The 15,143-nt window shown below is 39.6% G+C and overlaps 1 protein-coding gene across 1 annotated transcript in view; it reads left to right on the plus strand.

Annotated features, from left to right (window-relative positions):
• acad9 (acyl-CoA dehydrogenase family member 9) overlaps positions 1-15,143 on the plus strand; it is a 15,393-nt gene extending 250 nt beyond the window's left edge. The window contains exons 2-18 of the mRNA XM_022745525.1: positions 1,435-1,528; positions 1,686-1,787; positions 3,441-3,547; positions 3,693-3,793; positions 5,447-5,525; positions 5,648-5,819; positions 5,926-5,999; positions 6,083-6,158; positions 6,238-6,308; positions 6,414-6,533; positions 6,632-6,760; positions 7,208-7,287; positions 8,134-8,260; positions 8,349-8,426; positions 10,760-10,888; positions 14,081-14,153; positions 14,456-15,143. Coding sequence (XP_022601246.1) covers positions 1,435-1,528; positions 1,686-1,787; positions 3,441-3,547; positions 3,693-3,793; positions 5,447-5,525; positions 5,648-5,819; positions 5,926-5,999; positions 6,083-6,158; positions 6,238-6,308; positions 6,414-6,533; positions 6,632-6,760; positions 7,208-7,287; positions 8,134-8,260; positions 8,349-8,426; positions 10,760-10,888; positions 14,081-14,153; positions 14,456-14,556 — 1,713 coding nt within the window. The 3' untranslated portion in view covers positions 14,557-15,143. The remainder of the gene's footprint in view (positions 1-1,434; positions 1,529-1,685; positions 1,788-3,440; positions 3,548-3,692; positions 3,794-5,446; positions 5,526-5,647; positions 5,820-5,925; positions 6,000-6,082; positions 6,159-6,237; positions 6,309-6,413; positions 6,534-6,631; positions 6,761-7,207; positions 7,288-8,133; positions 8,261-8,348; positions 8,427-10,759; positions 10,889-14,080; positions 14,154-14,455) is intronic.

Genomic DNA, 15,143 nt, shown 5'->3' on the forward strand with positions numbered 1-15,143 from the left:
GAATGATTGTCGTCGCCAGTGATGGGCGGGTGAAGCCCCTCTTCCTCTTTGGTTAACCTATAAAAATCTGGTCTAGCCTCAGCTGCTAACCTAATGTACTGTGTGAGGGCATCTGAAGGTAAAAATTCCGGTTGCCCCAGCTGGGGTAATGTTCAAGAGTTAAAGTTGTAAATTTATTAGAAAAGGTATTTAAGTCGTAAATTTATGTTAATTAAAAAAAAAAACTCAAATATTCATGTTAGAGCCTCATGCTGACAGAATATAATTTTTTTTTTCAGTCACATAATTTTATGCAAATTTATTAAAAAGGAAAAACATCACAAATATCACAGTATTCAGACACTTTGTCATGACACTTGAAATTTGCCTCCCATTTCTCTTGTTTCTACACCTTGATTGGAGTCCACCTGTGGTCAGTTCAGATAACTGGACACACACCTGTCGATATAAGGTCTCACAGCTGACACACAGGATTGTGTTGAGGCTCAGATCTGGGGAAAGGTACAAAAAAATGTCTGCTGCATTGAAGGTTCCCAAGACCACAGTGACCTCCATCATTCTTAGATGGAAGAGGTCTGGAACAACCAGGACGCTTCTTAGAGCTGGCTGCTGGCTAAACTGACCAATCAGGAGAGAAGGGCCTTGGTAAGAGAGGGAACTAAGACCCTGATGGTCACTCTGGCTGAGCTCCAGAGATCCTGTGTGGAGATGGGAAAAACTTCCAGAAGTTTTCTAAACCAAACAGACTATGGTTGTGTCCAACGTAACTTGTGTGAAACCATAAACCTGCATGTTAGCATATTTCCGTTCCAGCTGTGCGGCTGTGCATGAGGCCATCACAGTTATGTTTCTTGTTCCACCTTCCATTTTAAGTCAACTTGTGACTTGCAAAACCTGACACACAGACCGAGGAGAGGGATCACAGTTTGTTAGTCAGCATTGTGTCGACGGGGCTTTTTCTTACAGGTTTTAACTTTTTTCACTTCAGTTTCACTCACTGATTAGTGTCACAGGTGATGAATGCCTGTTACAGCTATCAGTGGAAATAAACCAGATTTCCCATCTTGAGTAATGTAAGCTTTTCATTTAAAATAATTCTCCAAAAAATGTGTGGAAACCTTACTGTATTCAGCGATGTTTGATGAAAAATATATACTTTTACAGTCTATATTAGAGCAGCTACGTCAGTAACATGCTGCTGACGTCATGTATGATAATACATCAGTCAGAGGGATCAATCAGTACCATTATTTTAATACTTTAACTACATTTAGCTGCTAATAATTATGTACTTTTACTTAAGTGTGATTTTCATGCAGGACTTTCACTTGCACTGGAGTGTTTTTACATTAGTGTATTGGTACTTTTACTAAAGGAAAGGATCTGAATCCTTCTTCCACCACTCTTTTCTAAAACAGTCTGTTTCTCCTGCAGGCTGAGGTCTTCCCTTATCCAGAAATTGGAAATGAAGAGCTGGAGGAGATCAACCAGTTTGTTGCACCAGTGGAAAGATTCTTCAATGAGGAGGGTGAGAGAAGCGATGTGGTGGATGTTAAAACTGGTTTGCTATTAGCATCCTGCAGCGTATGTTAATATGTGTGAATTATGATCTTACAATCTGTTGCCTCTGAGATTTTTTTTTAATTGACAATTACAGGCTGTCTTTTTTGTGCGTGTGTTTTCAGTTGACTCAGCGAAGATTGACCACGAAGCCAAAATCCCCCCGGAGACTCTGAATGGGTTGAAGGAGCTCGGGCTGTTTGGAATCATGATTCCTGAGGAGTACGGTGAGATGATTGTGACCTGAAGCCTTTTGTAAATGAATTTCTAAGTTTCTCTGAATCCCTCTAAGTTATTACTAAATCAGGTTTTACCAGCTAAACCTAACCTTGTTTGCTAGGAAACAATTGTAGCACCGTTCACTAGTTAGCAATTAGTAAACACATTATAATGAGGCTAACCTCGAACTCATGAACTGCAACTGATTTCTGGAGCTGGTTCCAGCAGCTGTTGTAAGTTCAGACTTGGCCTAATTATAATGTACAACCAAATTGAGGTACAAACCCTGAACAAAGACACACACACACACACACACACACACACATACACTGTAGCTGTAGCTGTCATATAATATGCCCAATGAGAGTAACTAGAGACCATCTTGCATTGGGATCACACCAGCACAAGGACATCTGTCAACATGTTCATGTCTTGACCCATGAGAACGCCCATCATTACCTCTGCTTTCATTTTGGTCTCAACTACACACCTGTAAAGTTTTGTGACTGTATCTTGCAGGTAGTGACGCTATCACACTGACATAAATCTGACAGACATATAAATGCCTGCCAAAATACTTAGCTTTATGCTAAGCTAAGCTAACAGGCTGCTATAGTGACATGATTGTTGCATAATAATGCAGTTGTAATTGGAGACTGATTAGAAACGTCTGTGACGATGGACGCAGAACAAATTGAACTAATTCACTAAATCAAGTTTCAACTCTCTGCATGTTCATGATTTTCATAGGGCAGCGTGCTACTAATAATAATAGCACTGTCATGCTTTGGAAAGCAAGTGGCAGGAATGAAACATGGCTCTGATGATGACGTTAAAAACAGTCAACATTACTGCTGTTCCTTTTTTTAAAAAAAAAAACACGAAACAAAGAGTCCACAGCCGTGCTAGCTCCTGTCTCCGGCTGCACTTTGGCACATTGGTGCTTGGCGCTAAATACTGATGTCATTATGCTAACATGATCACAATGACAATGCTACTGTAATCCGCTGATGTGTACCGCTATCTTAGCTTTGCATGTTAGCATGCTAACATTTGCGAATTAGCGTAACTAAAGTACAGCTGCGGCTGATGGGAATTTGATCAGTTTTACAGGGATTTCATCATCAACTAAAACACTGGACAAAGGTCAAATTTTGACTTGATAGTCACACAACATGAGAAAGTTAAGGGATTACCAAAGTCATTAGGATTCACCCTCTAGGCATCATGGATAAATAACAATACTACTAACTGTATTTGCTCTTGGTGCTTCAGTAAATAGATCTGTGTTGTGGGTTTGTCCATAACCTGGGGGGAAACAGGTCAATGAGTAAATAACTTTAGTGATAAGAGCTGCCTGCAGCCTGTACTTTTTTAATCTCTGTCTATAGTGATTATTCCATTATTCTCTACCTGGGGGCTTTACACTGTGTATTTTAAGTTTGTAGTTCTCATGCGGTGACTCTGCAGAACATGTATCTCGGATAACAGATTTTAGGATACTCCTGCGACATGAGCTGTGCATGGATCATAAAACAGTTTCCTTATACAACACTACAGTTTGTACAAGATCCTAAGTTTACAGCGGTGCCACAACTGCACAGTCCCACTATGACTTACTGACTCAAACTGAAGGCGTTGTCTGTGTTTTTTCGTCCCAGGGGGTCTCGGATTGTCCAACACCATGTATGCACGGCTGGCAGAGATCATCTCATTAGATGGCTCTATTGCTGTAACACTGGCTGCACATCAAGCCATCGGACTCAAGGTAAACATAGAAGTGTAACAGAGTTGTGCATTAAACTCATGGCTCAACATCTCAACGCCTGTTATGTAAACTATTCTATCATTACAATACCAGTTGTAACATTAAATGAGTGTTTTTGAGATGACGACTCTGTTTGGTGTTTCAGGGGATTTTGATCGCAGGGAGTGACGCCCAGAAGGAGAAGTATCTGCCCAAACTGGCCTCTGGGGAGCACATCGCAGCTTTCTGTTTGACCGAGCCTGGAAGGTAAACACGCTGAAAATTCATTTACTGTTTATTTATTATGTATTCTCCAGATGCAGTTAGGTTTATACACGAGTAACCTGGACAGTCATGTATGCACAAGGTGTTGGTATACACAGTAACGGAGGAGATGGAGGTGAGGAATGAGTGGTGGTGCATCCTCTGGTGAGTCTGGTATTTTCATATCAGGACACCTTGGAAGAATTTCATTTCACTCTTATGTGACACACTGACAGAGACAGAAGTGAATAGAAGAGCTGAGTTTTCAGTACAAATAGACTACACTACATATTTATAATTAGGTTATTAATTTGCTTATTAACACTTTATAAATCATAAATAAACAATTTTAAACAAGTTATAATACGGTTTTCATACATTGATGCAGGCTCACTATTTGGCAAGATCAAGTTAATGCTTACTACTCATTAATCTTACTAATGAATTACTACCATTAATACCTGGTAAAAGAAGCTTCATTGTAAAGTGTAAAACATCATCATTTATTAACCAGAGGGCAGTTATAAATGATAGTACCGCATTAATAAATTAATAAATGAATATATTAGTCTGCTACACCATGCACCCCGTCCTGTTTCCTCCTTTGAGAAAAGAACAGAACCCAAAAGAAAGAAATGTATATCTTATACTTTGTTGTTTTATAATGACACCTTCTACTTCTGCATTAATTTGTGAGATGATTTTATTTGATTAGATGTAAAGCTTATTTCAATATCAATCAAATCTTTGCTAAAGCAGTAACATCAGCATTCTATCACAGGCAGAGCAGATGGTGAAACTGAGCCACAGCAGCTGCTACACATCACAAGAGCCAGTCAATCAGCGGACTCACCCCTGTCCCCAGATAGATAGATAGATACTTTATTTATCCCCTGGGGGAAATTCATGTATCCATTAGCTCATTATTGATAATAATAATAATAATAATAAAACTGTTAATAATAAATAAACAATAATAATTAGATTAGTCCACTTGCTTTGGCTGAGGTGTTGTATAGCCTGATGGCAGTGGGAACAAAGGATCTCCTGAACCTCTCTGTTCTGCGGCGCAGTCAGATGAGAAGTTTGCTTCTGTAGCTGCTTCTCTGTCCTGCCAGAATGTTGTGGAGAGGACGGTTGGTATTGTGCAAGATGGCCTCCATCTTACATTGCATTCGTCTCTCCCCAACAGTCCTGAGTGAGTCCAGACAGACAAATGCACAGTGACCCACTCGTTAAAGCATCAGTGGTGCAGCCAAAGGGTTTAAGTCACATAATTAGTTGAATGGAAATCACCTGTGCGTATTTAAGATTGCAAAATAAATATACGTTTATCTGTTGTACAAATACACCAGTATCAACAGTATGAATACACCTGTATCAGTAGTGTAAATGCACCTGTAGGGCAGACTGGGGACGGTTGCAACATTATTTGCATTTCTGTCAGTTACAGACTATTTGGACAAGACCAACCAAACTCTAGTAAATTGGACATCTTTCTGCTAATTACCCAGACCATTTACAGATGATGACATATGACGTATCAATCAAGATTTTTATTTGAATGGAAGAATTGAGATGTATACAAAGCATCTATACTTGATAGTAAGTAGATGGTTGCATTAGCTTTACTTACACTCAGTTTGATCATTTCAGTGGAAGTGATGCAGCCTCCATTCAGACCCGTGCTACCCTGTCAGAGGACGGGAAACATTACCTGATCAACGGCTCCAAGGTGAGAGGACTCAAGCTCGCAATAGTCTAATCTGGACTTCAAATTTAATTAAAAGATCCTTCCACACTTTTTCTTTTGCATTGAACTCTCAAGATCCGATGTCTTTTAATTTGTCTCATCAGATTTGGATTTCAAATGGAGGGATGGCAGATATTATGACAGTATTTGCCAGGACGGAGGTGACTGTAGATGGCGTGAAGAAAGATAAGATTTCGGCATTTATCGTGGAGAGGGCTTTTGGGGGCATCACCAGCGGCAAGCCTGAGGACAAACTGGGCATCAGGGGCTCCAACAGTAAGTCTCCCACGGGCTTGAATGAAAGGATGAGTACTGGGAATGATCTTGGTTGAGTTTGTGCTTTTTTCGTGTCATTTTTAAAGAAACTTTTTCACTTTTTCAGCTTGTGAAGTGTCCTTCGACAACGTCCCAGTGCCAGTAGAGAATGTAATAGGAGAAATAGGTGGAGGATTCAAGGTAAGCTTTTTACTGTCCTCAATCTGTAAGGTTGTGTATCTGTGTCAGTAAGGTTGTGTAAATCTTTGCCTTGTGTTGGACAGATTGCCATGAACATCCTGAACTCAGGGAGGTTCAGTATGGGGAGTTCTTCAGCTGGAATGATAAAAAAACTGATAGGTAAAAACCCTATGCAGCAGTTGAAGTAACTGAATAAGTGCTTCCGTGTGTGGGTTTTGACTTCTTCTTTCGTCTGTAGAACTGACCGCTGAGTACGCTGCAACCAGGAAGCAGTTCAACAAAAGCCTGAGTGAATTCGGGATGATTCAGGTACAGTTGACTTTTCCCTCCCAGGGATCATCTCCACCTCTCAGTCTGGTCAGAGGTGAATAAGGTGTGTGTGTGTGTGTGTGTGTGTTTGCCCTGTCACTGTAGGAGAAGTTTGCTTTGATGGCCCTTAATGCCTTCGTGATGGAGAGCATGGCGTACCTGACAGCAGGGATGATGGACAGACCGGGGCTTCCAGACTGTTCTGTAGAGGCCGCCATGGTCAAGGTTGGATGACTTTGTCGCTAAACTTTGTTCATGTAAAACCAGACAAACCAGACCAAGACAAAGTGGCTAATAATGTGTGTTCTCTGTCTTCTGTTCAGGTGTTCAGCTCAGAGGGAGGCTGGATTTGTGTCAGTGAAGCTCTTCAGGTCCTCGGAGGCCTGGGTTATACAAAGAATTACCCCTATGAGCGTTACGTCAGGGACTGTCGCATCCTGCCCATCTTTGAGGTAACAGCTTTTCTTTTTTTTTTTTTTAAATCAGAATATTTTACAGTTTGGTTGGTGATGACTCGAAAATGTGTTTCAGTGGGTGGGAGTTTGGACTCCAGGGTTAAAACATTGTTCAGATGATCCATTCCGTTAGTAGCCACCGGGGGGCACCTTTGACTTTGGAATCAAATCGCATGAAGTTGACAGTTGAGGGTTAAGGCTTCTGTCTGTGCGTAGATACACAGACTGTACAGACCTGCAGCTTATCAGCCATTTAAACACGTATAATCAATCACAATTCAAAATGTTATTGTCCACGTTTTAAGAGCATCTTACATTTTTATTGACAGGGAAACGTTGAACTCTTGCAGATATATATAATGTGGTGTGTGATAGTATAACAAATGTGAAATTGATAATGTGACATTTATACATTCATTTATAGATTCTGTTGTCTGTTTTCAGGGGACTAATGAAATCCTGAGAATGTACGTCGCTCTTACTGGAATGCAGTACGCTGGCAAAGTGCTCACAGCGAAAGTGAAGTAAGAATGTGAGGGTTGTAAAGTATAAAGTTGGTAAAGATATTCATGTAAAATTGACTTTATGACTCAGTGCTCGTTTTAGTCACTAAAAGTGAAGTGAGGATGCGTTTGAAAAATGTATACATCAGTTAATGTTATACAAAGTGCAAACACTAAATTCAAACCAGTATTTGATATGACCACCCTTCACCTTTAAAATAGCACCAGTTCTCCTCGATGCACCTCTGCAGTGTTTCATGGTACTTTGCAGGTAGATTGCTGCAAGCATCTTGGAGTACTAACTCTAAAAGAAAATTGTGGCTCTATGTTGCTAGATGCCACAATATATTCACCAGCTAGATGCTAACTCTGTCTGCTGTTTGGTGCTGAGCAGGGAGTGTGTTTAGCGTTAATCTAAAAAGTACGCTTGTGAATTGGAAGACCAAAACCATGAGCTGAAAGACTGTAAAAACTGATGAGCTGAGATGAGCTGCAGAGTCGGGGGGGGGGGGGGTATTCTCTGTAGGTTCATAAATTAAAGCAATCCCTTTCCCATCACATATAATCATTTAGTTTTTGTTTTTTATTTCAGTTTATTCATTTATTTAATAGGGATGATACAATTTAACATAGTTCCAATTCAGCAACACAAAACAAACAGACAACAATTTTATTATTTTTATTCCATTCCATTGATACAAAAAACATCGATTGGTGCAACTGGTATTAAGGGTTAAAGATGTCATTTGTGTGTGTCACATGTGGTCTGTCTGTCAATGATATTTACATTACGGATCTTCTGCTTGTAAATAGTAAAAAAAAAAAAAAAAAAATCAGTCCCTCAGTCTTTTCTCTGCTCTGACCCAGGGAGATGAAGAAAGGAAACATAGGGCTTGCTTTGGGCATGGTAGGCAAGAAACTGAAGAGCTCATTTGGAGCTCCGGTGGACCTTGGCCTGACGGGAAAAGACGGCGTGGTGCATCCCAGCTTGGCAGTAAGGACTTCTCTTAACTCTGAAAGGACCATTTCTGTTTAGATGTGTCAGTTGTATGTCTAGAGGCTCACTTGTTTTCCGTTTACAGGAAAGTGCAAAGAAGCTGGAGCAGAACGTCGGCCTCTTTGGATCGACCGTGGAGAGCCTGCTCTACAGATACGGAAAGGTAACATTCGATTTATTTCACTTCCTGGAACAAAGCGGCTGTGGGATTTTCCTGCTCAAATATTTCCACTTCCTTTGGATAAAATTCCCCTTTGTGTTAAACATCTGAATGAAGGCATTGTTTCGTAATGTTATTAGAGATCTGTTCATATCTCCCAATCAGTGTTGCTGAGGTGTTCATCTGTCAGACAGCTGCTCCAGAGTCTCCTCTCTTTTCTCTGACCAAGTCTCTGTGTGACTGTGCTTTTGTAATCATGGCTTTCACAAAGATGCTATAAACCTCTTGGAAACCGGTCAGCTTTCCAGATCCCCACTTCCTGTATCATTTGACTCTTATTTTGATCCAACAGTGTCCTCAGGGGGCTTTCATCACTCAGCAGGCATCATGAGCAGAAGAACAAGAGCTTGAACGTTTCTGTTCATTCTGCTGAAGTAATGACTAAAAGAAGCCCTTTAAGTTGAATGGTCAGCAACATCTCTTGACTGTTGTTCTCTTTAACCATTAAAGATGAGACCTGGGACATTAAAGCTGGGGGAGGCAGAAATCTAGAAACACAGCAGACTTTGAAAATAAAAACATTTAGACAATTAGAGAAAATGAAGTCAGCAGCCTGTCACCTGTCCAGCAGGTTCTCTCCATCTCCGAAACACCGAGATATTGACAAATGTTCATCTGAGGGGACGTGCACACGCATCTGCATTTGTAGAACAGCCAATAGGATCACCCTCTCTCTCAGAAAAGACCTGTGATTGGCCGAAGTCTCCCATCATGGTCTAGATTTTCTAATGTGTGAAAACAGAGCCTAGAGGAGGTGCAGACGTCGAGTTTGCTCCCAGACCACTTCAATTACAATATGCTGAAAGGTGATGATGGAGTTTTTTGCCTTACTGCCTGTCCCCAACTTTTAAGATATTTTGACGAAATTGGGACAAAATCATAAAGTGAGATGGACCAACTTGAGGCAGCAGTACCTCTGCCGATGCAATGGATTGGCAGATAATTGTAGGGCTGCTGGGTCTCAGCTCCTCCTCCTCACATGTCAAAGTGTTTTTTATGTGAAAATGATGTCACATTTTTAAAATGCTGTTTTCATGTTAAAACAAATTACATCCACATTAACTTTTCCAGGTTATGCTACTTTGTATTTCTACTACACCACACTTCAGAGGGAAATATTGTACTTTTTACTGCACTACATGTAATTGACAGCTCTAGTTACATTCAAATCATTCATTAAAAAACACATGATAAGCTTAGTCCTTACAAAAAACCAGTGTCTACTGCGTACACACCCAAACACCAGGCTGATGTCATAAATTTTACAAGCTCAATGTGGACAAACCCCAATAGTCCCTTCTAAATGTCACCATGGTAACATTTTGTGCATGGTTAAAAGAACACACTGGTTTTATTTCATTTTTTATTTTGTTATTTTTTTTATTTAATTTGTTTTTGATATTTTTGCCTTTGTATTTGATAGTTTGGCAAATGTGTGTGTGTGTGTGTGTGGGGGGGGGGGGCATGCAGTGAAGGATACTGTTTGGGTCATATTTTCTCCTCAGGTTAGGATATTGTTGTACTTACAAATATAAATGCTGACAACTGGGAACGCGGCAAAAACACTACAACTAAACCCAACAGGGCCACAAACACGGCGCTCAGAGAGGTTGAAATCTTACTAATACTAGGCAAAATGAATGAAGTCGAGAATTATGAAAAGAAGAGCTAAGTTATAATAAACTGGAATTTTCCTTTAATTACTTATCAGACTAATGTTTGGGGCTTGAAGTGGTTAGTGAAGGCTTGACTAATAAATGCGGGTTGTCCTCTGTGTGAGGCATGAGGTTCCGTCTATTTCACAGTCGTATATTTCTCTCCCACTTAGAGGTCGCGTTTGATCTTGATCTGATTTAAACTTGCCAGAAGAAGATCCCATTCCCACTAAACTAGACCCCACAGGTTTTACGTATTAGCCCAGATATAATCCTGGTGTCACTCTGCTGTGTCAGAACTTCTCTAAACACAGGAAGTAATTAATCACAGCTGTTTTCTAAGCAGCAGTGAGCGAGCGTTATCCAGAGAAAGCCGGACTCGACGCAGCTCAGCCAAGAACAAATTTTTATTTCCGAGTACTTTTCCTTTTTCTCTGGGTTGAGGTTTACAGGAAAATTATTAAATTACCTGATGATAAATTACAAAATTACACATAATCAGTTTTTTTCCCATCAGATTACAGACACACGAGTATCAAGTAGAAGCAACTTTAACCATTGCTGAGGTTGGAAATGATGGATGATTACAGTGTCCTTGTGTTTATTCACTGATGTTGTCAGACCATCGTGGATGAACAGCTCATCCTGAAGAGAGTAGCAGATGTGCTGATCAACCTCTACGCCATGACAGCTGTCCTGTCCAGAGCCAGCCGCTCCATCAGCATCGGCCTCAGGAATCATGACCATGAGGTGTGTGCAGTACAGACAGACACACACATACACACACACACACACACAGATCAGATCAGATGGTATATTCACTACAAATCTCATCAGTGCAGTAGTCCTCCTCGGAGCTCTAGCCTCTGTACTACAGCAGGTATGTCAGCAAAAAATAAACCACAAGTGTTTTGGCCACTGTGTTCTATATACCATACATGGCACTATTTTAATTTGAACTTTTGTAATTAATAATGTCATAACAAGATGTAGCAGATGAAATTCAAGGCCTGTAAAAACAAGCGTCACCAGCTAATGTACTCAACTGTAGCTAATAGCATTAATTCTGTCAGGTGGTGAAAGCACTAAATGAAATCTTGATAGTTGCCACATCTTAACCCAGATCCCTGCGAGGCCGGCATCTAAATACAGGTTTCCATACAGGTCAACATAAGTGTAAAGAAAATTTAACAGGGATTTGCTTGGAGTGCAATTGCACGATTAATTTAAAAAAAGAATGAGATTACCACAATAAAACTAGATGAACATTTTATAGTTCGAAAATAAATTGTAATATACTGAGAAAGTACTGGTAACAATTATCATGGGTAAAGAAAGCATTGTTAACCATTTCAACACAAAACAAAAAGGATATCTTCAGTGAAGCAGGCTGACTGCGAACACACACCCCTAAATGTCATGTAGTACTTATCCACATGCAGATGCACAACAAACCAAATGACCAGCACCCCACCCCCACCCCCACCAACAGCACAGCCCGAATATCAGCTCCAACTGAGGAGCACAGAGACAGCATTAGATCATCTTAAAGGATTGAGAAGGGACAGACAAGTACAGACAATAGATAAAAAATAGACAAGAAAAAAAGGCAAAAACACGCTAAAGGCAAAACAGTCACAAACTGTCCTAAATAAGAAGAAAATAAAAACTATGTCACTCAGTAGAGCACAAACAATCCTGCACTTCTTTTGTTGTCAAGTTGCTTTATTTACTTCTTGTCTTTAATCGTTGTGTAAGACCACTGTGTGGTTTCATTACCTGTTCTGTGAAACGATGACATCAGCATTATACAATTCTATATAAATTGCTATGTTGCAACTACTATTGTTGCATGTTGAATGAAATAGTGATGTAAGCATTTCTAAATGCTGCTGGTGCCACATGCACTGTTATTTAATATTAATAATTAAATGTAAAGTACAGCTCTGTGTGTAATGCAGATTCAATATGTTCTTCCAGATCAGGTCAGATCCGGATTTCTTTTTTTTCTTTTTTTTTTTTTAAACACCAACTTCCAAACAGTATTTCCTGAGAAATTCATCCACTCTTTTTAACCCGATCCGCCAGATTGAATGGGTTCTTCCCTTGTCCATGTCCCATTCCTCCACCAGGTTCCAACAGATCAGTTCAGTACTTTTTGTGTAATCTTGCAGACAAGTAAATACACAACAGACACAAGTGAAAATATAACCATCTTGGGGCGGGGGGGGCGGAGTTTCATAGTACCTCTACCATGGTCACATGATACATATGGTGCAGGTTAAATGCTACCTCACTGGACACCTACAGTGTGGTCCAAAAGTCTGAGTCCTGAGTCCATTTTTTTCATCCAAGTGAACATGGTCTCAGACTTTTGGGCCCCACTGTATATCATAAATAAACTTGTGATTTCAGGTTAAGATCAGTATAGGAATACCATGAGCAATGAAACAACTGACAGCACCCACCTGTCCAGGTGGGATCTCCCCCTCTTCCACAATGCCAAATACTCAATGCTGGGATTATCTGTATCAGCATTTACATATGGTGAAATAATATAGAGATTAAACGGCGGTTTAACACAACAGGAGTTCAGACTATCTGCTAGTTAAATAGCATTGTGGAGACTCTGTAGTAACTTCTGCAAACTACACACACACACATCCCCTAATGAAGAACAGCTCTCCCTTGGGTAAGTTAAAGTGTGCCTGGAGGTGACAGTTCGATACACCGTGTTGTTTCGGTGCTGGTGTCTTCCTTATATAGAAAAGGAAAAGCTAAGCAGAAGGGAGGGAGTTACGTAAGGTGGCAGGGACTTGAGGTGACGTGTTAATGAAAGGTCTTTAAATGAAGCACCATCCGAACATGTGGTTTGAAAATTAAATTGCAGTCAGAATTTGCTGCTAATGTGGTGATACACAACTGTTCAGTCCTTGCATTCGATCACAGTGTAATTATCCAGCAAAAAGCAGGTTATGTCTTAATTAACATCAGTGTATTCATCAGTCGTAATAAAACACACATTGTTATCCAATTAAATAAAGCTGTTTTCATTTAGTGTGGGAAGCTGAAAGCAATTAAAGCAGCAGCATGTCACAACATGTTGTCACCTCTATTTTGTTTTTATTTCTCTTTTGTTGCAAACATGTTTAATTAGGCCTGTGTTCTGCACATCCTTTGATTTATTCAAATGAGTGGTTATTTATTGGTGATTTAGTACGTTAGTTATTTTCACTTTAGTATTTTGTAGATTGTGTTGCTCCACTTTCACGGGGAAAAGTTGTGTGTGTGTGTGTGTGTGTGTGTGTGTGTGTGTGTATAATCAGAAACAGTGATGCAGAGCAAAATAAATCCTCAACAGAAACATTAAAGAAGGCATTGGATGCTTTGTATTATCCACTTTTGCAACACTCTTGTGTTCCAGTTGTACGTGCAGCTGTGTGCTCCTTCTCCTACAGTATTTCTCTAACTGTACAGATCCTATTTAATTGTGTTAAATTCCAAAGGTTCAAAGTTCATTTCTTTTTTTAAGACTGAAATGTTTCACAAAGTAACACGAAAGCAAAAAAAAAGCAAATATGGCCTGAATCATGAAACTTTCATCTGGTTTAGTTCCAGTGATTCCAAAACTTTTTTTCTGTACCTTTTTTTCTATACCTGTTGAATTTCTTATTTCCATTGTGAACAGAAAATTGCTCATCTTTCTATAAAACACACATTTCATTGATGAAATTGTGTGTAATGTTTCCAATTAAAGTGTTGTGGTCTTTTTGCAAACAAAAAAATAGAACCAAGAAATGCTTACAGTCGTCTTTTTGATCATATTTGATTGCACTTTATGCGACTGCCTCCTGCATGATATTTAGTTTTCATTTCAGTTGTTTTCCAGTCGGCTTCATGTCTGCAGGTTTTGATGAATGCCTGTGTTGTTCATATGTCTAGGTGCTGCTTGCAAACACATTCTGTGCGGACGCTTTCTTTAAGAACAACTACATGATGACTCAGTTGCAAAAACGTAAGTACAACACAAAATGGTAATTGAGAACAGCCCTGTACTGTTTTTTTCCTTTTTTTTTTTTTTTTTTTTTTTACAGCATCTCAGTAAAAAAAAGACTTGCATGTGTTGCGGAATTTCCCCACCAAGCCCCACATACCAACACTCAAACCCCCCACTGCTTTTCATTGTCACACTGTGCATTTTTTTTTTTTAATGACCTGTATGTAAGTTATCCAGTGACATTATCCAGACAGATGAGAATGTTGTATTTACCAAATGAAAGCAGCTTGTTTTGTAATTCCCATCTCAATCTGTTCCAGACTCTCCTGAGAACAACGATGCCAACATCAAGAAGATCGCCAGGGAGGTCTTGGACAACAGAGCCTACATCTGCTCTCATCCTCTTGAAAGATCATACTGAGCTCTCCCATGTGACCAGAATACTGTCTTTTGATCGGACAGCAAGGGCAAATTCAATATCCCAATGACCTGAATTTGTATTAGTCCTGATTTTGTTTGAGATTATTTAAAAATTAAATTAAGACATTTGTGTTAATAGTTACTGTGTCTTATTAACCATGGCTTCAAATATAAAACCTCAGATCTTTGTGTAATGGTAGTTCTATTCTAATGGACTTTTATTAAGTTCAATCCAAAGTGCTCTTTAACTTTAATGCTACAATGAATTATTGCACAAGATACTAGTTTTAATGCTTATGAGCTTATTTGGTGTGTAAGGTTCAGTGTTTGAAGGTTCTCTTAAAGTACTCTTGGAAAGCTGGACGGCTGAAGTAGGAGTCTTCATTTTAGGTGCATACTTTTGAAAGGTGAAGATCCTCCTCTCCTTGTCTGTCAGAGGCAGAGAAGTCTGTTTGTGCAGGAAGGAGTGCTGCTCACTGAATCCACTAGAGAAAACAACAGCACCACATACCACATTAAGACAAAAACGTTTCATATTTTCTCTAGTATTATCAAGCTCTTTTTCCTAATAAAAAGTTCTAACTTGAA

This window comes from Seriola dumerili, unplaced genomic scaffold (genome assembly GCF_002260705.1).
Source record: "Seriola dumerili isolate Sdu_G_001 unplaced genomic scaffold, Sdu_1.0 BDQW01000088.1, whole genome shotgun sequence".
Classification (NCBI taxonomy): domain Eukaryota; kingdom Metazoa; phylum Chordata; class Actinopteri; order Carangiformes; family Carangidae; genus Seriola; species Seriola dumerili.